Source organism: Typha latifolia, chromosome 1, assembly GCF_019914945.1.
Source record: "Typha latifolia isolate L0001 chromosome 1, TyphaL0001v2, whole genome shotgun sequence".
In the NCBI taxonomy this organism is placed as follows: domain Eukaryota; kingdom Viridiplantae; phylum Streptophyta; class Magnoliopsida; order Poales; family Typhaceae; genus Typha; species Typha latifolia.
The window spans coordinates 3,626,423-3,653,414 of NC_133086.1; the positions used below are offsets into that span (position 1 = coordinate 3,626,423).

The 26,992-nt window shown below is 36.8% G+C and overlaps 3 protein-coding genes across 10 annotated transcripts; 1 reads left to right on the forward strand and 2 right to left on the reverse strand.

The window, feature by feature from the left end:
• Positions 1 to 1,571: 1,571 nt before the first annotated feature.
• LOC140797001 (nuclear transcription factor Y subunit A-3-like) lies at positions 1,572 to 8,188 on the forward strand. 5 transcript variants are annotated; one of them, XM_073150270.1, is made up of 7 exons: positions 1,634 to 1,929; positions 2,764 to 2,919; positions 3,009 to 3,148; positions 5,024 to 5,136; positions 5,267 to 5,338; positions 6,550 to 6,720; positions 7,579 to 8,188. In XM_073150270.1, the coding sequence occupies exons 3-7, from the start codon at positions 3,067 to 3,069 to the stop codon at positions 7,924 to 7,926; spliced, it is 786 nt and encodes a 261-aa protein (XP_073006371.1). In that variant the 5' UTR covers positions 1,634 to 1,929; positions 2,764 to 2,919; positions 3,009 to 3,066; the 3' UTR covers positions 7,927 to 8,188. The 5 variants fall into 5 exon arrangements, with proteins under 5 accessions (XP_073006343.1, XP_073006371.1, XP_073006362.1 ...); XM_073150281.1 differs by lacking the exon at positions 1,634 to 1,929 and adding an exon at positions 2,557 to 2,673; XM_073150242.1 differs by lacking the exon at positions 2,764 to 2,919 and having other exon boundaries at positions 1,572 to 1,929.
• A 2,123-nt stretch (positions 8,189 to 10,311) lies between these two features.
• Positions 10,312 to 12,549, reverse strand: LOC140797023 (uncharacterized). Its single transcript, XM_073150293.1, has 4 exons — positions 12,015 to 12,549; positions 11,862 to 11,927; positions 10,864 to 11,039; positions 10,312 to 10,663 (listed from the first exon to the last, which is right to left on the reverse strand). The coding sequence occupies exons 1-4, from the start codon at positions 12,304 to 12,306 to the stop codon at positions 10,469 to 10,471; spliced, it is 729 nt and encodes a 242-aa protein (XP_073006394.1). The 5' UTR covers positions 12,307 to 12,549; the 3' UTR covers positions 10,312 to 10,468.
• A 138-nt stretch (positions 12,550 to 12,687) lies between these two features.
• LOC140796973 (uncharacterized) lies at positions 12,688 to 26,248 on the reverse strand. Of its 4 annotated transcripts, none has more exons than XM_073150207.1 (15): positions 26,129 to 26,248; positions 25,863 to 25,937; positions 24,796 to 24,897; positions 24,598 to 24,680; positions 24,245 to 24,490; positions 23,916 to 24,175; positions 22,462 to 22,615; positions 18,871 to 18,980; positions 18,701 to 18,788; positions 15,914 to 16,225; positions 15,753 to 15,827; positions 14,956 to 15,650; positions 14,597 to 14,705; positions 13,319 to 13,498; positions 12,688 to 13,074 (listed from the first exon to the last, which is right to left on the reverse strand). In XM_073150207.1, the coding sequence occupies exons 5-15, from the start codon at positions 24,410 to 24,412 to the stop codon at positions 12,913 to 12,915; spliced, it is 2,313 nt and encodes a 770-aa protein (XP_073006308.1). In that variant the 5' UTR covers positions 24,413 to 24,490; positions 24,598 to 24,680; positions 24,796 to 24,897; positions 25,863 to 25,937; positions 26,129 to 26,248; the 3' UTR covers positions 12,688 to 12,912. The 4 variants fall into 4 exon arrangements, with proteins under 4 accessions (XP_073006308.1, XP_073006316.1, XP_073006324.1 ...); XM_073150215.1 differs by lacking the exon at positions 26,129 to 26,248 and adding an exon at positions 26,021 to 26,091; XM_073150223.1 differs by lacking the exon at positions 25,863 to 25,937 and having other exon boundaries at positions 26,129 to 26,214.
• Between the last annotated feature and the right edge of the window lie 744 nt (positions 26,249 to 26,992).

Below are 26,992 nucleotides of genomic sequence, written 5' to 3' on the forward strand. Positions count from 1 at the left end.
TACCTTATCATACAATTAGCACACGAGCATAACCATAAAGAGAATAATATTTTCGTCTCGAAAGTACCCGACAATTCTCTAGCTAGGATTATGGGTGGGGGATATTTATATTATTACATAGTAAGGCCTAAAGTCTTAGTTTGTGGATCCTAAATAATTAGGCAACCATTTCGTCAGGCGATGGATGATTTACTATCGATTAACGAGAGTCAACCCTTTAGGGTGTTTAAGCTAGAGAAGAAAGGTAGGATAACATAGACCTAGCGATACCCAATGACACATGATAAGTATGTCTGTGAGAGACAACTCATGAGTTTTCGCAAAGTGGTGCAATGATGTGGATCCACAAACTCAGATAGTTATATCGATGTGCAATACTAATTTATGTAATGAGATTACGACTAAGGTTCTTAGTCTATAATGGCGGATGATCGGTCATGTTGTTCGCCAGATAACGAACAAATAATTCTATTAATAGTCTATCCTCTCTTAGGGGCTGTTGTGATTGTTGAGGAAGGCATGCCATGATAACTAATGTATATAATAACTATAGTCTTGTCAGATCATGCTGGCCAATTACATGACATGTATGTTTCAGTTTACGTCATAATTAATTACTTAGTTGCACATGCATTTTTTCATGTTGGATATATTATTTTTTATGATGTTTAACTAGTGATAGTGTCACTTACTGAGCATTAGGCTCATTCCGTATTGATACATGATGCAGATTGATTACCACCCTAGTAGAATGCTTGATAGCAGTTTATCTTGTGGGGCGATAGGCCCCATTCTTTTCATGTGCTTTTTTTGTATTTTGTATAAGAGTTTATGCTGTTTCCTTGTCGTATTTTATTTTGAGCATATAAGAGTTTTTATCATTTTATTATATTTAAATAGATTTGTTGTGGTTTGTAGACTCTTTTTCTGCTTCCATTTAATTTTTGATCTCTAAGTTTGATGAGTGAATCACTATTCGGAGAGATGCCACCTGTGCTGATACACCATCGACATGTCTCGTTAGTTATTCCTATTCCTATTGCTTTTATAAGAATGACTTTATAAGAAGTTTCGTTTTTATTTTATTTTATTAAGTTAGAAAGTAATGAAATTATTGTTTACTCTCTCTGAAGCTATTAAGTTAAAAATATCTTTAAGATGATAAAATTAATAAAGATGAAACTTATGATATTTTTAATAAATTTCCTCAGATTTTAACGAACTTTTATTTAAACCAGCATGGATTGACTTGGATTTAGAACCAGGCCGATTACATGTTAGCCATCTAACGTAGTTGCTCATGATTATTTTCTGTGCACATATTGATGGATGCCTGTCCTCTGTTTTGGTTTTTGTATATCGACCAAATAAAAAGCTTTTACTAATAAAAATCTCTCTTGTAAACTTTGAATCCAATCTGGAACAAATATGTAAGCTTTGCTTTAATGACTACCATTAAAGAAAAGACTACCAAACAAAAAAGCATTGGATAGTCAATTAATCCAATCACATGCGGAGGTGGCGGGCCTGGCGGCCGCACCATAAATTAGATGGCAGTTATGATAATAACTGAAATCCCATGGGCAATTATAGAGACAGTAATTACTAATACTTAATTGTATTATATTTAGATAGAGGAAAACGACAGCGAAAGGTGAGGGCGGCTCTTGGTGCGGGAGGAGAAGTGGAGCTGTGGGGGGAGAGAGAGGACTTCGGAGCCATTTTAATTTTGTCCTCTTTTTTTCTTTCTTTAATAAAGAAATCCCACTTTCAAAAATAAATTAGTTTAACATGTGTGAGAGGGCAAAATTTACTACGCGAAATTAATATTTATTTAGGAGAAAGCTTGAGGTAGAGAGGAGCAGCAGAGGAGGAAGGAGGCAGGAGAAGCAAAGGGTTTCGAGAAAGGGGACATGCTCCCCTTATAAGGTTCTTCTTTCTTCCCCAGATGTCCATCTCTCTTATTTATTATTTTCCCATCACCTGGTTTCTTGCTCTGCCTTCCTTTGACGCTTCGCCTTCTGGTCTGGATTTTCGATTGCTTCGGTCGTTTTGAGCTGATTTGGTCTCTGCTTCTTAGATTTGGGACGATTTTGGAAGTAGTTTGTGTCTTGTGATGGAAGACGAAGTTGGAGGTGATGGTCTTGGGTTGTTGATCTCCATATCTTCAGATTTGGGTGGTTTGACGATCTGACCCCTCGGAGAACTGCCATATATATGGAAGATTGCTGATATTTTTTTATATCTCTTTTTTTTTTTTAAAGTAGTTTGGGTGTCGGTCATTTTAGCCTTTTAGGTTTCTTCTTCGTCTTATAGTTGATAATAATCTTGCATTTGCTATCTTGAAAATTTGTGGGTTTCGCTATTTAGGCACCGTATATTTTGAATTTTTTTTTCCTTCCTTTCATTTGTTTGGTGCTTCCGACTGTATGTTGATTCTACATGGAGAATTCCAATGTTTTCTTAGTCTATACGAATTCGTAGAGCATTTATTGGTGTTAGTTAGGAATGCATGCGGACCGATGAGGGAAAAATGAGTAAGAAATTGACTCACGGGCATTAACTTTTCAAGATGTTACTTGCGGTAAAGTAAACTGCGGGGCCAAATATTGGTCAGATGCTGAGTGATAAAACACACTAGAACTCCTCCGCATCTCAACATATCTCTTTCTGGTATGCTTATTTGCATCCTGAAATTACCAAAATCTGGTTTTCTTTTTTTTTTTTGGGTGTGGGTGTTGGTTCTCACTTCTCAAAAATTAGTTCTGCTCAAAAGTTCTGGGAATCGAAGTTTATGTGTCTTTTGGGAACAAGGAAATCATCAGCACACTCTTTGTGTTCTGGAAGTTGATGGATGCCTTTTGATCTGCCACGCATTTGGAAGTAAAGCTGAAGTGGTCCTTTAGCACCTTTTTTTATGTAATTGTCTGTCTTGGTAAAGTTCTAGCACCTTGCACATTCAGCAATAATCTTGTTGTGAGAAATTATGCTTGAATATGGACTTGCAGGACATGGAAACCAGAAAGCAACTAGGTCATCCATTGCTGAAGCAAGACTCATTTTCAAATGTCAACTAATCTGTTCCACCGAGAAGCATCGGTAATGGGTGAAGACCACCTTAGTGAGAAGCATACTTCAGCACAATCTGGTATCAGCAATCACATGGCATACACTTTCTATTGTTCTTCTAATATACTCCTCTATAATCATTTCTCTTGACTATAAGTTGTCATCTCCAGTATTTTCCCTTATTAAAGCATATCATTGTAATGGCCATCCTGCTGGTAAATATTAACATGCTAGTTAATATCAGTATCCTGTCTTTCCTTCATTCCTTTATCCTTTCTTTTTCCACTTTGTAGCTGTATTTTGTCTGTACAAGTTGTTTACCTTTTTCTTGTCAATTGCTTTAAGTTGCTTCATAAAAGTAATGCTTAGTTGTACTACTACTTTCTATACCCTTAATCACTGTGCCTTTTCTAACTACTTGGGATTAGCTTTTGTAATAAGTAACTGCCAGTTGTTCATGTTAATGACAGAAGTTGGTGCTAATTAAACATGCATACACTAAATAGGTCCTCCTCATGAAGTTCTTCATACTCTAATCAAACTTTTATAGGAGAATCCTGGACTTCATCTAACAAATATCAGACTGCATGAAATGCTATAAATGGATATGCCAAGGAAATTTGCATTTTCATGTCAAATTCATAATTTCATATGCTTATTTGGGTAGATATGCATATTACCGATCACTATTTTTATATATGGGCCACATAATCTTCAATGACTTGTGTCTGTTTATGAAGACCTAGTAGGAGTATGCATTCGTATATATACATGCATATTTAATATGAGAGTATGCTCTGTAAGCCGTCAGATGATGATAATGTATGACTGAATTACTACTGTGATATACTAAATATATCAATTTTGTAAGAATCCATTTTCATAGTCATCTTGATAGCAATTTTATGTTACCTAACAAGCACAGATAGAGCTCACACAGAAATTGGTTGAGGTGGTTTAAACATAAGTATCTTGCATGAGAATCAATCAAGATGATTCTGCACATGACCTTTAAGGTGTTTGGAAAGAGAGGAAGAAAAACTGGCATCAATGAACCACTGAAAAAACACATGATAACATGTGATTTGACATAGTGAAATAAATAGAGCTAAATGTAGAAAAAAGTTCCATATTTGGCTACTCATGTCTAAATTATTTGGACTAAAGACTTGGTTGGCAATTTGGCATTAGGTGCTATTCTTGTTGTCATATGTTAAAGGTGCAATTATAATAAAGCTTGAAATTCATACCTTTTCAAACTTCGCACATCTTATAAATATATGAGTCAACTTGTTTGTTTGAAGAACTTAGTGCAATAATCTGACTCGGGTATTTCCATGGGTTTGCCTTGGTATCGTGGGCTGATGACATGGTTTCTGAGACGATTCTTTAATCAACCAAACCCTGAATCAGCCATTTTTCTGCTACGAGCTGCGAGTTGGTCCAGTCCGCCTAAAAAAAAAACTTGTTTGCTTGAAGATGTTAAATATGAAGAAATGTTTTAGATACTTGGCCTAAATCTGGTTCAATCAGAGCATAGAAGAATCGATGTCTCATCTTATTAACTTATATCTTACATTTTAGAAGGACGCAATATCTTATTAATTTGTTTCCCTCAGATTTTGTTGATTGCTTTTCCATTTTTTTGGGTCTCATCACCATTGTAGTTTAGAATTTAATTCTATAATGCTTCCACTCTTCCCTGTCAATTGAGTTGAAAGTATAATTTGTGTTGTTCAAACTATTTATTGTGGTCCTTACATGAACTGGAGTTCTGCTACGATGTGGCTATTCTTTAACATCAGCAGACATCTTCCAGAAGTAGAGAGTGTTTGACATTGAAAAGTGACCCTTGCAATTTCTGTTTAGACTTCGAACTTTTCCTTTCCTGCACAAAGTGCACAAAATCTCCCACTTAACATTATTAACTCACACTTGTTTTTCTTTCACTTAGGGAATGCTGGTAGTTATGGAAATATAAGGGATGGTTATCCGAAATCAGTATTATCCTTGGCAAATCCAGAAGCTGCCTTTGTACCTCCGAAACTTGATTGTAGCCAGTCTTTTGTAAGTCCACGCCATATATTGAAATTTTCACTTGCTTTTGTGATTTAAGTCCCTGATTTCCCACATCTTTCTGAGTTTATTGCTCTGTTTCTGCAAAAATGTGATAGTTATTGTGGCATATCTCTGACAGACTTGCATGCCATACCCTTTTGCTGATCCATGCTTTGGTGGTGTCATGGCTGCATATGGTTCACATGCCTTTGTGAGTATTTTTTCTTTCTTTCTTTAGTACAACTGTTCATTCTTTTTATGCCTTAAAAGGGTTTGATTATGTTCTGATTTTTGTCTATTGGATGAATGATTTTGTGAAATGTGGTTTCATTGGAAAAAGAATTTGGTTGGGAATAGGAGCAAAATATAGAATGCCTTGGCATCCATTTGTTATTGTTTCCTTCTTGTCACCTTATGGTATAATCATACTTTATATGCACTATAAAATGAATATAGTAAATGAAAGTAAATATGTGAATGGTAAAGAATTATTATGCCTAATTCATATGATCATATATAGGAATGTAAATAGAACAGCTATCAAACTATAGGAACAAGTAAGAAAAAGGAAGCTTAAAAGCATGTAGTTGTTTCAGTAAAAATTTCAAGGATGAAAGGAATGAAGCAGCAACTTTTCGGTCAATTCTTTCTCATTTCTTATGTATGCTTCAAAAAGATGCTTTTATTGGCATATTTACTGCTTGAAAACTGTATTATGACTTTCACTATTTACTCAGACTTGTTTTATGCATAATTTCAAAAGGATTAGGAGGAGATATACATGGTTATGTAGAGCCAGTTATCTATATGCAATGGTCACCTTTATCGTTAGCTTTTCTCTTTTTGGTTGGTGTATGTGCAAAAGTTCCTATTTGGTCATAAACAAGTGCCATGTGAGATTCACAAAAAGTTGAGGTCCATATATTATCCGATATATGTAGATAAAGAATATGGTTCCTCAGGATGCTTCTAGGCAAGCCAATGTGGATTCAGAAATCTAATTGAGCTGAAAAAATGACATGTACTAATATGCTTACGTAAACCTATCTCTTAGAGTCAACTCTAAATTTACCTGACAGTTGAGCTAGAAGTACAATTTCACTTCAGGCCTGAATCCTTATATATGTTGATGCTTGCAAAAAGACACATGTTTGTTTTCCAGCTTCTCATTTTTTTTCCATCTTTTATTGCTTGGGTTACTGAGTTCGATTTGTTTTTTATCCTAAAATACATTGCTTCGTCCTGCTTTCTTTTAATTGTTGTTTAATTCCCAAACTTTGTACCTAAATCTGTATTCTTCTTACTGTGACTAGTAAGTAGGTGGGAGAAGTCTGAGAGATCTACAAAATTCTGCTAATCTTAGAAGTTAGAAGTTACAAATGGATACTAGTGATCATCTATTGTACTGAATTACTTAATCAGATTCAACACCAAATGGTGGGGATGGCACCAGCTGCGCGAGTTCCTCTGCCTCTTGAATCTGCTGCCAAAGAACCCATTTACGTCAATCCAAAACAATATGAGGCAATCATTAGAAGGAGGGAGCGTCGTGCAAAGTTGGAGGCTCAAAATAAACTTCTCAAAGTTCGAAAGGTATGAGTTTTAGATAATTCCTTCGCCCTAGTCCCTTTGGTGCCGAAGGGAGGTCTTCATTTTTCTGCAAATGCTTCTTCAGTCTTTGAATGGAAGTTTCTGTTAGGCTGTAGAAAGGTAGTTTAGGAAATCAGTTGTTATTCTGAAGTATTGCAGTTGTACAATAGTTCTTGAAATTGCAATTATGTTTCAGCTATGATTAGTTTAAGGTATCCAAGTTCTTTAGGCTTTCCATGTGTCATGTTCTAGCTGTAAACTGCTGGATTTCTGTATCTCTTCAGTAATATTTATATCTTTTAGTTTTCTGCCTTTTTTTTTCCCTTTAAGCTTTCCCCAAGAAGCTTGTTAAAGTGAATCTATGTAAATAATAACTACCGCCATTGGTGTTAAAGGTTTTCTGGAACAGCTCATCACTTCTGATGCTGTTATAGCTCTTTGTTCGTAGAAGTTGTTTACCTTGCCACTGTATGCTTTCACATCCAACATCTGATCCGCAAGACATGGCTGTGAGGAATCCATTAGTTTAAAGTGTAAACCAATGGCCCCACTATGTGAAAGTGCAAGTTAGACCTAGGCATCAATTATGGTGGCTGTTGGATCCACTCTGTGGCACCATCCTTTCCATCTTTAATGGGATGTGAAAGATTCCAACGGTTAGGTAAACCACTTCCCTTGATATGCTGCTTGTTCAGATAGGACCTTCCGTTATCTTTTCTATCATTTTCTCATGACATTTTACCCTTTAAGGTTATGAGATTCTCCATATTTTTCTCCTTAGCTTTGACACAATATTCTTTAAAGAATGTTACCTGATATGGAACTTTTTGGTGTCGTTATTTTTTGTTTTTATCTCTTTAGCCCTACCTTCATGAATCTCGGCATATTCATGCAATGAAGAGAGCTAGGGGATCGGGTGGCCGTTTCCTTAACACGAAGCAGCTCCAACAGATGTCTCAGCCTTCAGCTAACACAGATGGTGCAAAGGCTTCAGAAACAAACGTCTACTCTGAAAATGGCCGAACTGGTTCATCTACAACCCCAACCAGCTCTGACACAACGAGTGCTTCCAACAGTGGAGGCATATTGCAGCAGGATCATCTCAGCTTCTCATCAGCTGATTTCCTCTCTCAGTGGAGAGGAGGTACTCATGATGGAGGCGACCAAAATGGTTTCGGTTCCCAGCATCATGGCCCTTTCATGAGATAAACGTAGAAAGTGTCATGGTGGTCTGTTGGCACCTCTTTTGTCGCTTCCCTGGCAACTCATCCTTGGCTTATGATATTCTATCTGGTATTTCGTTTCATATGGACAAGAACTTTTGCTGGACTCAGAAGTTGGAAGTCTGTAGTGCTCTTGATATTCCTAGTATATGGGTATAAAGACGTCTTTAATCTAGTTACTTTGGATGTTTAAAGCAACAAATTAAATTATTGGGCTCTTGATATAGTTTAATGCGCTTCCCTTATTATTCTTCTCTGTTTGTACAGTTGAACTTGCTCCCACCTTTATGTTCATATATGCAGGAGGCTTGTTCTCTACTCCACGTTACTCAATTATGATATCTCTGGAGTTATATTTTGGTGACATGCAAGCTTATCACACTATTTTGGGTGTTTTTATAAGGATTAAATCGACTAGGCTTATCCTCACCAACTCTTCCCTAAAATCCATCCCACCTATTGGCTTGGCTGCTCCTTTGTGCCGGATTCTAGTCTGGATAAGATCACTAAGATCGCCTGGGATTGCATCGTATTAGTTGGGGTCTTGCTCTCGGAAACCTTAGAAAAACAAAATGGCTCTTCTGGGGAAACAGGTTCTTAAGGTGCTTAAACAAGCCGATCTGATTTGGACCCAAACCATGTTTAGCCTAATATGAGAGGGATGGATCCTTGGGCCAGCAAATTCCTCGTGGACATGGCAATCTCTCTACAACCTTACTGGCGGCCTGAAGAAGCTCATCCACTCTTTGACGGGAGTCCATCCTGCTCGACGTTCCCTGGGCAAGTAACGGACTTACCGCTTGGACTCAAGCCTGCCCCAATGAAAACGTGCTTCAGATCCACCACTTACAGCAGGTCAATTCGCTAATGGAATCAGAATTGCTCTACTACCAACCAATGCTGAGGACTCGATCATCAAACCTTTTATTGCTGCCTCTCTTTGGTCTGTTTGGAAGAGCCGCAATAAGGCTGTCTTCACCTCTGTTGTAAAGGAGCCCTCTTATTACTGCCCGCAAATCAGACCCTTTTGCCATGGATTTCCTCCCCGACGGTGGCAGTCACCTTGCCGTGCGGCTTGCTAGGAGCCACCGCCACCGCCACCGCCACCGCCACCGCCACCGCCACCGCCACCGCCACCGCCACCGCCACCGCCCCCATTTATACATTTCCGTTTCTTTGTAATAATAATCCATTCACTTGTATTGACGCAAATATGGAAAGGTATGAAGTGCCTATCTTCTCTCAGTATCAATCAACTATTAGGCTCAAATGGACCCAATAGTACTATTTGTAATATTTTATCTCCTTCCAGTTGGGGAAGCTATATAAGAGGAGGAGAAGATGGAGAAATATGATAACAATTATACATAGATTTATAAAACACAACTATGAAGCTTCTCATATGGTACCAGTTACACTGCCAACTACTCTTTATCTCTTCGAGTTTTATTCACAAGGCTTATTACGAAGGAAACAGGAAATCGAAAACTCAACAGTCTGACATTTCAGAGCATAGATTGAAGCCATTAGTTTGGCGGTCTCAAGCAGAAGAAGGAACATAAGCACATAGCATCTCTGCACTCTCCTGTGCCTTTGGGCTCCTTAGAACACACCTTGCTGCATGTCTCAGGCTAACACTTCATTGGCCCAATAGCTTTATGGCAAGCGTGCTCTGGGATGCTGATCGAGCTGGAGCAATTCACAAACACTGCTGTCATCAGCTGTCGCCACAAGAGTTAGCAACAACTATGAGTATTGAGTTGATCCGTATAGCTAAATAGATTGAGAGCTGATGAAGGTTTCAAGGCAGTGAGAGGCTATGCAGAAGGGAAGTACCAGAAGAGAGTAGAAGCAGAGCAAGGAGAACAGGAAGACATCCTTGGAAACTGATGATGGAGTAGGCAGGGTGAAAGTTTTAAATTGGGGTAAAATAGAAGAGAGGTGGCCTAGGAATATGTTCTTTTCTTCTTTGATCTGATCACTGTAAATATTTGTATAGAGTGCTGCAGCTTAAAGCAGAAGCAGTGACAAAAAAAACAGCATGCTGGGGCTTATAGCCAAAACAGGCCAACTATGATAACTATGGGCTTCTTCCTTGAAATTTTCCGTCTGAGTTGTCCTGTTATCATAAATTAATTTGGCACTACCGATATGACTTAATAGTGTTGGACTCAGAACTGAGCTGCATTTATTTCAGTTATTCCAATATTGCTAAATAAATAACCAGTGGCAAAGGGAAGTTGCTGGTCCAACTATCCCATGCTTTTAAGAGACCTTGCAATGGTAAAACTTCCATGCCACAAAAATCATAAACCAAAAACTAGCTGATGGTCATAACAGCACCAATCAATCTTCAGTCAAGGTACTAATGTTTGCATATCAAGCTTCTAAATTTGATTCAATGATCCAGATAGAAAAGAGATTGTACTACAGCTCATATGCATGTAAATACAGATACAGTTTTGTTGAAGATTAAGTCATCCTTTCTGTTCTCAATGATCTACAATTACAAGCAGCAAACGTTTCACTTAAATGGAGGAACCAGATCTCAGCACCCTCTCGAGCTTCTCAGCCTTCAGATAATCCTTGTCTGTAAGTGGTCCAGCAGGGAAAGCAGTGATCTCAACGATCAGGTGAGGAGTAGGGAGCTCATCAAAGAGTGCTCTCACGTTGTTGCAGCATACGCTTTCTCCATGAGCACTTTCCCTCCTTATTTGACAACCCTAAATTCCCAAAAGAAGTTCTGATAAGAATATTTGAAGAGCTGAAAATGTATATTAGCTTCCAAAGTGCCCATCAGACCTTACTTAATTGATCTTGTTTTAAGTAACAATGCAAGTCCTTTTGAAGGGATCTTATTTTGTTTACAAATAACTTGTTTTTCATTAATTATCGGTGAGGAAAGAACATTACAGAGAATTACCTTGTGAGATGTAGCATCTATAAAATGGTCATCTTCAGACAGTAAGGACGCAATGGATTTGAGGAGTCGGCGGCCTTCAGCCTTGGAAGGTATTCTGTAGTTCCTCCTGAGTGTACCTTTTGTTGTTGGATGCCATTTACTGACTAGCTTCCTTCTGGCAGTTGCCTCTTTATCATCTGATCAACAATTAAAGTGATAACATTGAATATTCGTTAAGATTATCAGAAAATCTGATATCCCAATAACAACAAGGACAAGATACAAGCCTAATTTCATTCCAACAAATGAACCCAACATTACCCATCCATGATGGTTTTAGGAATCCTTTTCTTGCCATTAGAGAAGCATTAATAAATTTCAAATCCTCTTCATCATTACACAATGGAATATCTATAAATCTGTTACTGACCCATCTAATGCAATAATTGCATTCTCATGCTAACTGAAAATTCATATGTACAGTTTGGATGTCAAAATAATCTTCTCTTTGTTCTCTTTGTTCTTCCTTTTTTTTTTCAAAGAAAGAATTTGGCAATAAGCAGTGATGGCATTGTGGTCCAATTATCTTTAAGACAGTCTTCAGTCAATTTGACTATACAAATATAAGGCATGAGCATTAGTTAAGTAAATCGAGAAACTCAATCATCCAAACTCCTAGAACTGGAGCAGAATACTACCAATATTATAACGACATTCTAATAAGATGATAGTGGTGCAGATCCAGGCACACAAAGGGATGCCAAATTTGAACTAGTTCAGATTGAAGGATACTAGCAATTTACTGTTGATCCAAAAGAGCCACTATAAAAATCCAAGTAACAGTTTACATCACTCCAGTTCCACTTAAAGCACCTTCATTTCCCACTAATTATTCCACCTAAACCCTGTTTAATCATGTGAAACCGTAGCTCCCCCTCCCCCACTCCAAAAAAAAGAATAAAAAATTAATATCTATCAACCATCTTGAAAAATATCAAATTAGGGTATAATCCACAAACCTGATCTCCCTTGGAGGCTCTGGATCCACTCAGCAAACCCCAAATCACCCCCATCACCCCCAACCTCTGTGATACAGAAGCATAACAAAAAATGTAGAAAAATGGCACTAAAAAGGAACGAACAAAAAAAAAAGAGACAAAAGGGATCAAAACCTGCGGAGACGAATGGATTCGCTTGGGACCCAGCAAGCCCAACCTTAAGGAGGGCGTAGTAGACGCACAGCCTCCCAACCCAAAGGACAGGGCTTTCGAGCAAGGACGAGGTCACCTTTCCGTTCCTCCCATTAGGCGACTGGTTCTGGGCAAGTCCTTTAAGGGAGGGCAATCTGACGAAAGGGGGAAGGAAGAGGGTCTTGAGGGGAGGAAGAAGCTGCCTTGCATTGAGATGGATTCGGTGGAAAGGCGAAGTGGGGGTAAAGGTGGGTTGAAGGAGATAGAGAACCATGGCTTTGGTCTTCTCTTTCCAGCGACGAGAGAGAGAGAGAGAGAGAGAGAGAGAGAGAGAGAGAGAGAGAGAGGGAGACTCTTCTGTAATCTTTCCGGTGACAGATAAATACCGATAAGAATAGGGAGATTTTCGGTATTATCCGTGAGGTTAAATTCAATAAATATCGAGGTATATGATTCAAGATTTAAGATAGGCATGTCCCACTGTCTTTTCCAAGCCTTTTATTTTATTTTTCTCCTCTCAATTTAAGAATTAATTTTTTTTATCGAAGTTGCTATAATCCACAGATAGAGACTTCTATTTTCGCCCCTCCTGTTTTAAAATGAGATTGAACATTTGCACAGTCACGGAGCATATGTGCTAATACAGACAGAAGGATAGCAATAAGCACGAGAGATTTCATATCAGCGGACACCAACTCCGTTTGCTTTTTGTTCATTGTATATGATCAAACCTCTAGGCCAACGGATCACCAAGCGTCGGTAATTTAAATAAGGTTGAGACTCATCTCATAAATCAAATAATCAAATGAACAGGCCAACAGATTCCAGAAACTGATAATGTCTGTCCTTATACTTGCTGCAAGATATTGCAGAATGCAACTCAACTCATCTCAGTCAGAATGGCACAATACCTATTGTGCTCTTGTGTGATCTTGAAGCTCGGCGTGAAATCTGAGAAGAACCTCAGCATGGCTGCAAGATGCTGTGAATTATTGGCCGAAACAGCTGCTTCGAGGAACAAGGATGGTTGCATCGTTATGACCTGGATGAAATTATATATTAGTAGAACATTTATGTTACTGATAATTATCTTGTCCATGAATTGGGCAACGAATACAAAAGATGAATATATGTTCACAGAAAAATATGTTGTGTTCTTCGGTCAATACAAGTTTCGGTTTTGACTACTTTAAACCACAACTTCAGTTTGAAAAGGAAAATACAACATCACTACTTTTGAGACATGGAGGACAAGAAGATAAAGAGATAGCATCTAAGTACAATACCTTGTTCTTTCTTGCATAACGTAAAGCCTCAAGATAATATCCATCTTGCAGTAATATAGAGACATAATCATGATGCAATGACATCTGCCTAAGCATATCCATACCCAACTTCCGAGTCTGCATAGTTTGACGACCTGATTCTATGAGTTGCAATGCTACTTCTTTAGAGGGCTCCAGGATCTGCAAGTGACGTGTGTTAGTAGAATAGTGCATAATATTATCAAGGAAAATATCTTGATGGTTTTACAGTCCGTTTGAACCCTTGGACAAGGTGTTATTTTCAATCAAGAAAAGATTGATTAATAAATAGATTCAAGAAAGCAAATATTTCTCTAAAAACTATATATATAAACAGTATGACACCAGACAATCGACGACAGAGAAAAGGGAAAAACAAAGAGTAGTCTGTATCCAATTAAGGCTTAACTCGCAAAAGCTTGTATTCATCTGTCCTTAAATTGCAATGTAACATTTATAGATTTATGAAAAAGAATGTTTAAAGTAAAGAAAAGTAGAGAAACTCTCTTTGGAAAACAAAGTCAAATCTTATCTGCAACAGAGAACCTGATAACGCCTAAGATAGATCATACATAACATCTCATTCTGGGAGTGTTGCGTCATGCTAACCACCTCAGAATTTACACCACCTCACATTGCAAATGAATAAAGTAGCTACAACAAGATTCACTATTACATTTAAAGACACATCACAATAATTCAACAGAACCATAGAATCTAAGGAAGGCACCAAGCCTACTAGTCCTTCAATAAAGCATGTGTAGTTCAGGTTTTGCTTATAATTTATTGTGTGCATATGCAAGAAGTTTATGTACCTCTGCGTACTCGTAAGAACATATTGTTCTACAATCATTCTAATTATTAGACATATGACTAACCTATGATGTGGATCATGTACACAAATGTTATGAAACCTACCAACACCTGCATGTTTGCATATTAGAAGCTGCCAGCAACTGCAACCTACCAGCATCTTAGCTAAGTGATTCATTATCCCAGACTCCAGATATACTAATAAAATGGCAAGCCATCCTGTGCTCCGCCAGTCCTGAAGTAGCCAGTAAGACTACCTTACTATATTAAGTTCGAGACACAACAAGAATCCTAAAACAATAATAATAATAAAAAGAAACGCGGTAGCCTAACAAAATAACTGATAACCCAAGCAGATCATTGAAAAATGAAACCTTGAGCCACCCAAAACTTGTAGCTTACAGTGAGGCAATCATCAATAGTAAAACCTGAGAATAAGTATACCACCTTTGTTGACACAAACAATGCAATTTCAGCATGACGATTGGTGCGGGCTAGCAATTGAATTATCATCATGTGGAGATCAGGATGAACCTTGAGTTTTTCCTTTGAAGCACTGCAGGTTTGAGTTCATTAGAATGGTTTTATTTATATATAAAAACGTTACTGCTGATTGCAAAACTCAAGCAAATAGCTCAGCCTAACTAAAGTGCATATGCAAAAACTTGAACTTCTTAAGGTCCTTGGTTTCTTTTCCTTAAGAAGGTTTCCCAATATCTTGTAACAAATTGCCTAGTGAAGATTGATGTCATTGCACTGTAAACTAAGTTTAAGTAGTAGGATATGATGCAAATTAAGTGGGATACCTCCGTAAAAACTCTAAGATGATAGCAACCAAGTATGCAGGTTCTCCTCCCATTTCATCCTCAATAAGTGCAAAGACAAACTTGTACATTTCATCCGGTGAAATTGAAACACTAGTAAATTGAGACCCTTGCATGTGAGAAACACAAGAATCCAACGATTTACTATGGTCTACTCCTGACTTTGAGGACTGCTCGGATTCTGAAGTTTGGGCATTCTTGTTTCTTCTGATCTCATCATTAGCATCACAAACATGCAAGGACTTGTCAACAGACTGTTCTGAAATGATCTTGACCGCTTCCAGACTCTTATCCTCCTCAGAATCAGAAGCTGAGCAAAATGAGGATCTACTTATTGTAGATCCCGCAGCATGGTTGGCTGTGTCATGCTCTATATCACTATGAGTTGTCTGTAGCGGTTCATACTCCACTCTGCTCGATGATTCCTCTCTTACTGATTTTCCATGAACCATACTTCTTGTTGTAGGTGCCTCAGTCACCATATCAGAGCCATCAATAAGCCGGTTGCCTGAACACTGAGTTTGTTCTGAGGTTATTCTCTCTCTCTGAAGAGAATTTCCTGTTTTCATCGAATAAGAATAAGAAGTAACAATAACATCTATTGCCCTTGCAATTGTTGATATCGGCCTCCTTTCTAGGATGATAGTGCGTAGTATTGCCAAGCATAACTTCTTAATCTGAAAGTGGTAAGTGGATAGAATAAGATCAGTGCCGGACAAGAGAGGCATTTAAAGAAAACAAGTGACTTGCACACATTCACCAGAGGAGATGATTACTACCATGCTCGAATCAGATCTTCGACGCTGCAAGAACTCCAGAACTGAAGGAACATCTGAACTACTGGTAGCAATAGCCTGGCATCAAGGCTATCAATATTAGGACTGCAAACTTTACTATATGCATAGAAAAGGAAATCAACCTTTTATAAGCAATAAATCACCTCTAAGTCCAAGCAGATCCTCCACAGCAGGCCATTATCTACATCCAAGATAAGGTCAGGAACAAGAAAATTCCAGCTCTCTCCGTAAATCATTCCTCCATATGCACTAGAGATATTATCCTCAACTTGAATCATTTGCCTACTAGTCCCGGATATTCTCCTCAACAAGAGTGGAAGTGGTGCAGATATTGGTGCTAATGAATCGAGAAATATGTCATAGAGTATGACAACTTTTGCATCCACTTGATGAACCAAAAGTACATTATCAACCACACTAACTGCAATCCTGCTTGAATAAATTGGCAAAGTCCCCTGATATGGCACATATGTACTGGTAAGGAGGTAACTAATGCAATCATAAATTCAGCAAACAAACAAAAATTCTGATGAGCTGATATGCTAATCAACAACATACTGTTGCAACGCAAAGGTGATGACCTAGTCAAAATTGCATATCTTCATGATGTTAAATGCTTCCAATTATAGTAATAACATACGGTACTTCAGTATGAAGTATAATCATGAACCATATATAACGTCACTTGAAAATTGCATGGACTAGTCGCTTAAAGAAGAATGCATTTACAGCATACATGTTAGTCAGCTCACTGATACTTGGTGAATGCAACCAGAAGATACCAACATGTACCATCAATCAAGAGAATAAATGAACAATGCAGTACAATAACGAAACCCAAATAACTATGTTAACTAAGTGTTAACTTTCCTGCAGCTGGCAGAACTGATAAATGTGAAGCAGAAATGCCACTTTCTAAGTCCTCATGTAAAAAGAACAAAGAAAGGTGAAGCCTATGTGAGTTACCCTAAAAATGCATTTCAATTTATCATGTCTCAAATTTCAAGGGAATGGGTTGCCTCCCTAAGAGCCTTCAGCATTCACTCCTTGCTTTCATTCATTCTTCTGTCTCTTGTGGTGGGCCCAATAGAAACTCAAAAGGATGACAAAACGCATCCCAATGATCTACGAATTGGTGGCTCACATGAAGAAAATACAAGACTTAGTTAAAAGCCCTACAATTTTCATCCAAGGCATGACTGACATTGGAGATTGCACTCCCAGAAGTAGCAGCTACTTGTGGAGAAATGAAGGTATTCAAGGATTGTTGTGCTAGTGGCACGGGGCATGCCGAATTTGGCTCGACTTGGTATGTATTGCTGAGTGTCGTGCAAAGGCAATGTGCTCTTGGCACACTAAATAATCTTCACATGCCGAAAAATAATTAAACTTTTTCTAGGGCTCTATAATAGATTTTAAGAGTTAAATTAAAGTCCTTCGATATAAAAAATTCTAATCTCATTATTTTTTTTCCCAACTTTTCTCTGATCCTCTTTGTTGGGCAAATAACTTGGGAAAACCTAAAGTTCCCTTTGATTTCCAATTTTTGAAGTATAATTTATGTAGATTAAGCAATAAAATACAAAGGTGTATCAAAAGGGATGAAAGAGCCCCCAAATTAGATTTCTTTGAAGCATAATATGCTCAATTATAGTGGCACACATCGACAAGTGACCATAAAGGAGTATCAAGATACTCACAAGGTATCGATGCAGATAACTCACGATAAGTATCAACCTGTGCCGATTGATCTAACAATCCATGTTCTTTCCATGACACTATCAAATTTTTTTTTAAATGACACTCTTTTTTTGTTTAACACATCCACTTCTGCTGAAAAACACTATCAATTTTTTTTTTAAATGACACTCTTTTTTTGTTTAACACATCCACTTCTGCTGAAATCTCTAGAGAGTAGAGAATATGCTTTGGAATATAGTCATAGACAACAAGAAAGGAGAGTGATCTTTATGAGCATGAAAATCAAGGTGTACTAATTTTCAGTAATGATAATTTGAGCTTTATGGATTTTGACATGTAAAGTCCAGTTGTAAAAGAGATTTATGGCATTATAAGATCTATCACAACAAAAAGCAGGCCAACAATCAGTTACCATGTGACGCCATATGCATGAACCTTAGGAAAGGTCAAAATATAACAATTATTCTCCCTTCAGTGAAAAGTGAAAACAGAAAAATGTATTAGCTTATAAAGTAGCAATGGGTCACAAAATTTCATTATTAGGTTATGAAGAAAGTTGGCTGAGAAGCTTTTGTTTAAATTTTAAATTTTACTGAAACTATAACAATTACAATTAGACACCAAATAGACTATTTCCGTGATGTTATCTAAAGAAACGAATAACTATTTTTGCACCAAATGCATCATCTTAAGTACAACTAGAACTGAGATATAGCTAAATGGCTCGTTGGGCTAACCAGTTTAGTTAACTTAAGGCTCTGTTGCTGGCTATACAGACCTAATTAGGAACAGTATCAAAAAAATAGTATGCATGCAAGATGTTTTACTAGTATATATTAATTACCATCACAGTACATGTATCATTACAGGATAGTATATCGGCAAACTTACAAGGTGAAAGGAATACTTTTGAGTTGTCCTCTCACAAATTTCCAGTTCCTCAAACTTGAACTAATGTCCCATGAAAAGTCTATGGTTTCCTGAGGTACGCATTGCCGCAAAAAAATTCTAATAAAGAACCAAATGCAAGTTCTTGTGCATGACATGCATATGTTAATTGTACACGTTACAGAACACTGGATGGTACATTTAGAAAGGGAAGAAGATATTTTTCCTTGCAATTTAACAACAAAAAGTCGTCCAATGCAGCTTCGCTCATTATACCAAAAAATGATCAATAGAAAAGAAAAAATCGACAGCTTAAATTTCGTAGATTATTGAAGTCATACCTGTTGTACAACAGCATCCCGGTAAAACCTATAGAAGTTGAGTATCATGCCAACTCTATCAAGTTGCAGGCAGTATATCCTACCATAGCTGTAAGAACTTTGATATTAATCAGAATATTCTGCTTCAGAAGCAAATTATAAAAAAAATGAAATACTTTCGAGAAATTTACACAGTAATAATGTGAACATCCTCTGCAGCAAGCACAGGTTTCTGGTTGGCCTCAGCTTTTGTCATTGCCATCTCAAACTTAGGCAAGCGAACACTACCTCCAGATGAGAACTATAGAAGAAAAAAAAACTTTAGTGTGGAAAATTCAAAAACAAAGCAAATATCAAATACTATTTGAAAGAAATTGCCAATTTGGGGAATAGCTATCTCCAAATATCATTATAAGTCTTGTTCACTTTAGGAATAGAGGTGAAATATGAATAACAAGTAAGAATTGTTACTACCAAAATGAGGGATTTATTCTAAGAATAACTATTTCTATGTTTACTCGTATTCCGGAATAAGAGTGTAATAATTACGTTTAATGTGATATAAAGTGAAAATAAAGAAGACAATTTTATTGAAATATTCTTTGATTTAATATAAAGTAGATTGATAGAATAAATCAAGGTTCGTCGGATAGGCCGATCCCGATCGGGATCGGTCCGGATCGGCCAGACCCGATACTAATCCATGGCCGATCCCAGTCAGGATCGGCCTGTTTTAGTTAAACCGAGTCAGATCCATAATGGATCTGATGTCCCCAAGCCAAGCCAGGCAACTTTACATTTTTTTAACTTTACCTTATTTTTTTCTCACTCTCTCTCTCTCTTTCTCTCTTTCACTCCTTTTTCATTTTCTTCGAACTCTCACTATATCTAAATTCTAACGAAGAGATCTAGCTCCGACGAAAACTCCAACGAACTATAGTTCATCAAGAATTCATTGTTTCGAATCATCATATGATCCATATGCTGACTATTATCCTCCTCAATATCCTCAGACAGAAAATTCACATATTAATTATTATCCACCTCAGAAATAACAAGATCCATTTAATATGAATGATATGATGCAATCATTCTTTGGAGCATCAGGCCTTAGACACCATAATTTATAAACTTATGGTGATTATGATAAAGACGACCACAGAAATTTACGAAAGCTAGCTCAGTATTCATCGAAGTTTTGACTTTTGGTAAGTTAGTACTTTTGTTTAATTTTTAGGGCTCATATGTGAATAATTATTATTTTCTTTTTTTCTCATGTTTTCTAAATTTTTTAAAATTTTCTTGCATTTTTAAAAAATATTTAAATTTTTTTGTAATTAAAAAGAATCCGATCTGATCCGGCAACCGATCCCGGTCAATATGTAACATTTTCCCGAAGGCCGATCCCGATCCTGATCTTGATTTTTTGAACCTTGGAATAAATGATAAATAAAAATAAAATATTCTATGTATGCAATGCGTGCAATACACATGTAGAGCAGTACTTATACAATATTATATTTACATATGCAATTCAATTAGCTCGTTATGCATAGCTAGGCAATATGTATGCAATACACATGTAAGACAAACTTATGCAATGCTAAATTTACGTGTGCATTGTACTTAGCTTGGTATGCAGAGCTAGGCCGATAGGTATACAATACACATGGAGGAAAGTACTTATGCAATACTATATTGTTGTATGCACAACTAGGCCAATAGATATGTAATACACATGTAAAAATCTACTTATACATGGTATTTTTCATACCATACAAATGCTTTTCCAAATATTATTATATTTTATAGTTGAAAAGAATAAAATTTTATTCTACACGGAAAATATATCTTTTATTTTAGCATAAAACATGAGATTACTAATAATATTAGATTATCTTTTTGCCAAATTCTTATTTATTATTTAAAGAAAGAAAGATTTAATTAGGTTAATACATAGTTTAAATAGTAAATATATTATTCTATGAGTAAACATTTAATTCGATAAAATATTAGCTTATTAATATTATATTTTTGACGTTATAAGTACATAACAATTATTTTAATAATAAGATAATTTATTATAAAATATTATATCAATTAAATACTATATTATTAAGAATTTAAAATATTTATATTTAAGTATATACAATTAAAATAATATTTAATAATTATAATACTTTTTAAAATGTACTTATTTTTATGAAATATTAAATTATTGACATTTATGATGTTTAAGTTGAATTTTATTTCAAAAGAGAGGTTGGAGTGGTAGCACAAAGTGTGCTTTTTATGATAATGGCGAAACTATGGATCATCTATTTGTCAGATGTCATTATGTGAAATAGTTGATTGGTAAAATGGCAATGGTTACTAGCTTGACCATCACCCCTAAGCATGCTAAAGACTGATTTTGTAGTGCCTTTCTTAAGCAGAAGAACAAGATGTCCAAATGGATTCTTATCTGGGTTGCAACCATATTCTAGAACATTTGGCTAGAACGTAATAGCAGAGTGTTTACTGATAAATGCAAAGATGTGGAGGCTATACATCATAAAATAACTCTCATGTTCTGTTGCTAGGCAGGGCTGGAATGAAGGGAGGCGATATAGAAGACAAAAGATGATGCAAATTAAGAAGATCGAGGATGATTAAAAATGGAGTTCTTGAGTCTTTTGGGAGAACAGCTGATGCTTGCGGGTCTTGATTAATGGTTAATTTTTGGCTTTGTGTGCGGTTTACCTTGTGCCAGGATGTCTAGTTGTATGTTAACTAATTGACTAAACTTTGGTGCATTGGATTTTGCTATTTAAGGCTAGGATGTTGGTTTAAACCCCTAGTTTCCGTTGTTTAGCTTACTGGTTATTTAAGGCTAGGACATGCTGATCTCTGTGGTTTGAGTTGGGCCTTGGCACGTGGGATTGGTGCGCAAACTCACTTATACTTCATAAAACAAGGGTCTCGATTTATGACAACACATTAGCGAATCGAACTTTTGAAACTGGTGGGTGATCGGAAGAGAAATTGCGCACAAGTCTTGGTTAAGAGTAGCATGCATATTTGACTCGAGGGGGAAGTATTTGATATTGAGCTCAAATGTGAATAGAGAGATTATTGAATATCACATGTGAGGATTTAGTCCTATACTTAAAATATAGGAAAAGGTAAAAGGGTTCTACATAAACTCTTAGGTCTTCATCTAATAGCTTAAGTTTTTGGGTTAAGTTCGATTTTAAGGTTCATGTCAATCTGTTTCACTTGGACAGGGGCTTTCCTATCTCCAATATAATGCTCGCTACTAGAAATGTAGGCCAAATGTAGCTCTACACGAATATGACAGGCAAAAAGAGGAGGTGTTAGATAAGATATAAGTGAAAAGAACGCACGCATGTTGCAAAAACTAGAAAGATGGCATCCCGCAAGTAAACATCATCAGAAAAATACAGTTTATAGATTCTCATAGCTCTATGAGAGGTCTTTCTATTATATTACTATCTCAAAAATGAATTTGGAAGAAAACAACAGAGAAGATATGCATATAACTATCCTGATTCGATGTTTCAAATTTCACCCACATGTTGATCAGATTTTTAAAATTTCCGTGAACAAAATTTGAGACTAATGATTACTTATGCACAGAAAAAAGTGCAGATTATTAAATAAAGATGAACAAAAAAAGAGAAATATTGAAATAAATCACACAAGTTTTGATTACAGAATGACACCACAATGTTAAATTATCAGACGCGCACAGTGATCATCCAAACCAGATTATCTGTTACCTGGTAACCAGAGAATATAGAGCACTGCATCCCACAAGCAAGAAGAACCATCCGACTTTCATGTGTATAAACATACCAGCTCACACTGAACCGCTTAGACTCCACCAAACGAAGAGTGTTCAGTTCAGGCTCATATGACAACAGGTCTATGCCACTGCAATAGAACTTGATTCAACGGAATGAGGTTCAGAATTATTTAAGAAAAGATCATGCAGCACAACAGGCACATAAAACACATATATTAGTCAACTTTTGCTTATTCCTAAATAAAAGATAAATATTGGACGATAAGTAGTTTTGCCTCTTTTTCACCAAAGAAAGTTTTGGGGGGCAGACCCCTATTTATCCTACACAGGTAAAATAAAAAGGATCTCCTTTTCATTTTCACTCAATTGACATTTGTAGGTAACATTTGAAGTTTCAGGCTTTCAGCTAATCCTGATCCATATCGTGAACTGGATTAAACAATCCCTGACCCAAATCATCAAAAATGGATAGCAGATAAAACCAATAAGAATCATTTTTTCAAGCAGCTGATTCTGATCCTAAAATGAATATTTAGAACCTTGGACACACCACAAAGCAAGTACATAATTTGGACTCTAACTCAAAATTCCTTTTCAATTCACAATTATTATTTTGACATTTATATTGCCATCCTACTTCTTTGTGAAGACTTATATGTCCACCTGGATCAGGACATGAATAACTAGAAACTGAAGAACCGATTGATTCTTCACAAAATCAGTTGAGCCAAGTTGTTTCTTAGAATCTCATTTGCAAACTTTCTTTCCAGCCTGTACTGGTTCAAATTTACTAAGCCAAACATGACTAACTGATATACTGAATAAAGGAAGAGCATAACATTACACCCCAAAATTAGTGCTCAATAACACCCCTCAAAAAGTGAAACTTATACCTAAAGAAAATCTAAACTTGCATATGGCATCCAAATGTACAAATATTTCCTATATAACCTACAACAGTTCAAAAAATGAATATGCCACTATACTTTTATGACATCATCTTTATACAGTTCTTTTCTCCAGAAGGTATAAATGCAATTGAGGGCTTTCTAGGATCCTAAAAAGGTACCAAAATATGTCTAAATGAAGGACCAAGTTACTTTGAAGGAGAATCACTAAGAAATGCAAGAAACCGTTTGAGATTTGAATTTTAGCTTTGATATATTTTAAATATCTCATAATCAATGTAAACTTAAGTATAAGATGCCATATCCAAAAAAAAAAGTTTACAAGCTCAAATATTTACTTTGCACTTTTTTTTGTTACATTCCATACCAAAATTAGTATCATGCCAGTCCATTGCAGGCAAAGAATAAACTGCACTATTGCATGCCATTTTTCTCATCCTGTGATACACTGCTCTGGCATGGATCACTATATAGCATGGCTGCATGGGCATCTCAAAAATCAGAAACATGAATCATTCACCTTGTTTTGATGAATATGATATCACAGGTTGGGCAATCTGTCCAGAAAAAGCCAAGTATGCTCTCTGAATCTGGCCTGCATCTCCGACTAAAGGTCTCCCCAGTTTCTCTATTCTTGAACTGCACCTCATGATTAGATCTTTGAATCCCAATGACTTTCTGATCTAAAGAAAACCGAATAGATAAAACAGGCCCTTCACCAATTGAATCAGAATTTGGAGGGTCAAGCTGAGTAGATGGACCTATTTTCCAATATAAGACCTGCAAGAAACTGACCCACATAAGTAATTACATTAATAAGCCACCAATTTCCTGTAGAGATCAAGATACCTGATCAGATGTTGGGGAAAGAAGTAACTTATTCCCATCATCGTAATATAACCCCTGTGTTCCAGGTAAGTTGCATCGGAGCGGTGGATGCTGAATATAAACATGAGAGACGGCATCCGCACCACTCAAACCCACTAGGGTTTGATTGGAAGATATTTTTCCAAGCATTTCTTATTTTTCTTATCGTCAGTTGTATGTCATGTCCTGATAATGTTCATGAGCTCTCAAGATCCCGGAAATGGGAAGCTATTCTCATAAAACACCAGATGAAAAAGTTAGAACTAGGCAACAGATGACAAACCATATAAAATGCCAGAATTGTCGTAGAAAAGTTAAATACTAAAAGTTGTCACCTTAAATGAATGCCGAATCCAGATCTTCAAAAGATGAGTACAGAACTCCACAATGCCTGCGTAACTCAAACCTTGTTTCTAATCTGGAAGAATAACAGAAACTGTATTACTTGTAGGTTTAACAGATAAAATAATTAAACAGCAAACGGCATCATCTGATAATTTTATTAAATCCTTCCCCTCAAAAAGAAATATTACCGAGTTCTGCATGCAAGCTTTTAGAGCAAGGAACTCCTTTAAACACATGTCATGTTCAACCTCTGGGACCCTAACAGCAATGCATCTTCCGTACTCTTTTGCCTGCATATTAGGGAAAGGAGAAAAGGAAAAAAGATAGCTCATATCTCATGAAAGGGTTCGATAGAGACAATAAGTCTAATCCAGTTCCTAATATAAATAATATAGCTCTACTGAGCCTGCTAAAAGAGGATCATTGCAATAATGCCAGCAGTGCAGTTAAGAGAGGGTGCTAATAATATTCCTTTTTGTCATAGAGGATGGACAATAAATAAAATAGATGTTGTCACTGTAGATATCTAGTTGGAGAGTATCATATCATTGTATTGAGATTGTGGAAGATGGAAGTCACAGTGGAATTAACTAGGCATATAGGGAACTCAATTGCGAAAATGGGTTGAATTAACTAGGCATATAGGGAACTCAATTGCGAAAATGGGTATCAACCGAGAAAGAACATAACTTCCTTGTGTTTGTGTGGCTGTACTTAATTAGTTGTTTACACAATGTTGAAGGAAGTGGCAAGACCAACAAGATGGACAACCCTTGCTAGATAGAGCCTAAAACTCAGCATGAATCTAATGCTGGTGCCTAGTAGCTTATTGCAAAATCTTACCCAAAAACAGAGCTCGTAACTGCAAATCGAGAAGTCAAACAGCACTTAAAGTCAAAAGATTTATAGGTATAGAACATCGACAGAAATGGAGGTCATTATTGTGAGATAGCAACTACTTTCTTGTTCTTTGTAGGAACCTTCTACTTCAAACTTAGGTGCTTTATTGTGAGATAGCGTCATGCTCGTTTGTGAAAAATGATACAGGGAGTTCCTAAAGTTAGTATGTGCCAGTTCAATAAAACTTTTATCTTCCAATCCAAAATTTCAAGAACTATAAAATTATGCACCGAAATCAAAAGGTTTGTAATTTCAAAGAGTACATGAGAACAGGACAGATCAAGTATATCATATCAATCCAAATAGCACCTCAGAATCTTCTTTCCCGCGTTCACGTGAGACGGTGATTACTAACCTGAGGAGCACAATTCACCAGTACACGCTTCAACGGAGAAACATTCTTCCTCTCTTTCATCTAAAGGATCAGAATCTTCAACGAGAAATTATCATAAGAAAGCGGTGAATAAGAAACCAAAATGCATCCAAGAAGAATTAACTAGGGTTAGGGCTTGCCGAGACGAAATTTGATGAAAAGAATAGTTGGAAAAAGATGCAACCCTCCCGACCCTAACAAATTGATCAAAATGAAAGACCGTAAGGATCGCGAGATCAAGAACATACAGCGGAATCGCAAGAGAGTCTTGAGGATTGTTCTCCGAGTCTTCTTTCTCGATCTAGAATTCAGCGAACCTACCAGTCCACGACGGACGGGAATCCAATCCGTCCGTCGTTTAGTCGTCTAAACCGGGCAATGCTTAGGGGCCGGGTTAACGTGCATATCAGATCCGATCCGTTAAGATTCGGACCGAAACAAACAGAAATGGGCTTGGCCCAACCAAGCCCATTCCAGTTTGCTAGTAGTACACAGTGGTAGGCTCTCACGATCATAACCTGAGCCTTTTTGGTCCCAATCTCGAAGCTAAACAGAAATGATTTCCTGGGTCTGATGCATTATGCATATGGCATTGCTATGCTAGCTGTATAAAAGAAAGGCATGCAATTGATTACTAGTAACATGGTAGAAACACCCCTGGCCCCCACCCCTCAGCTCCAGTAATAAGACAGGAACGGTGTTGCTTCTTGCCGGTACTATTACTGGCCGGGCCCATCAATTGAATGGGCCTGGACCAGACTAATGCTTTTGAGGTCCATCTTGGTGGTCCTATCAAATTTGTGGTCCTTAGCAGTATTAGTAGATCCGAGTTCCAATGAATTCTTACATACTTTTTACTTTTTGTTAGAGTGCGTATAGTACACTACAAACAACAAAAGAATAAGAAGAATACCAAAAAAATTAGCACTAAATTTCTTCCTTTTTCCGATATCCTTTGCTTTTTTCTGGGGACAAATCTCTGCAAAGCATTTCAACAAACACCTTCATTATACTGATATATTCCTCCGCGATTGTTACGCAGGGAATTGCAGTAACGGTGCGATTTCTTATAATTAGCACCTGAATTGGCTTAGTAATATGTTATCATCTTT

Coding starts and splice junctions, on each gene's coding strand:
- LOC140797001 (XM_073150242.1), top strand. CDS start 3,067: ATGTCAACTAATCTGTTCCACCGAGAAGCATCGGTAATGGGTGAAGAC. Junction 5,339..6,549: donor CATATGGTTCACATGCCTTT/GTGAGTATTTTT, acceptor TTACTTAATCAG/ATTCAACACCAAATGGTGGG. Junction 6,721..7,578: donor AACTTCTCAAAGTTCGAAAG/GTATGAGTTTTA, acceptor TTATCTCTTTAG/CCCTACCTTCATGAATCTCG.
- LOC140797023 (XM_073150293.1), bottom strand. CDS start 12,306: ATGGTTCTCTATCTCCTTCAACCCACCTTTACCCCCACTTCGCCTTTC. Junction 11,040..11,861: donor GAGCCTCCAAGGGAGATCAG/GTTTGTGGATTA, acceptor ATTGTTGATCAG/ATGATAAAGAGGCAACTGCC. Junction 10,664..10,863: donor TAGATGCTACATCTCACAAG/GTAATTCTCTGT, acceptor TTGGGAATTTAG/GGTTGTCAAATAAGGAGGGA.
- LOC140796973 (XM_073150207.1), bottom strand. CDS start 24,412: ATGCTTGGAAAAATATCTTCCAATCAAACCCTAGTGGGTTTGAGTGGT. Junction 22,616..23,915: donor ATCATATTCATCAAAACAAG/GTGAATGATTCA, acceptor GTTCTATTGCAG/TGGCATAGACCTGTTGTCAT. Junction 15,828..15,913: donor GGATCTGCTTGGACTTAGAG/GTGATTTATTGC, acceptor CCTTGATGCCAG/GCTATTGCTACCAGTAGTTC.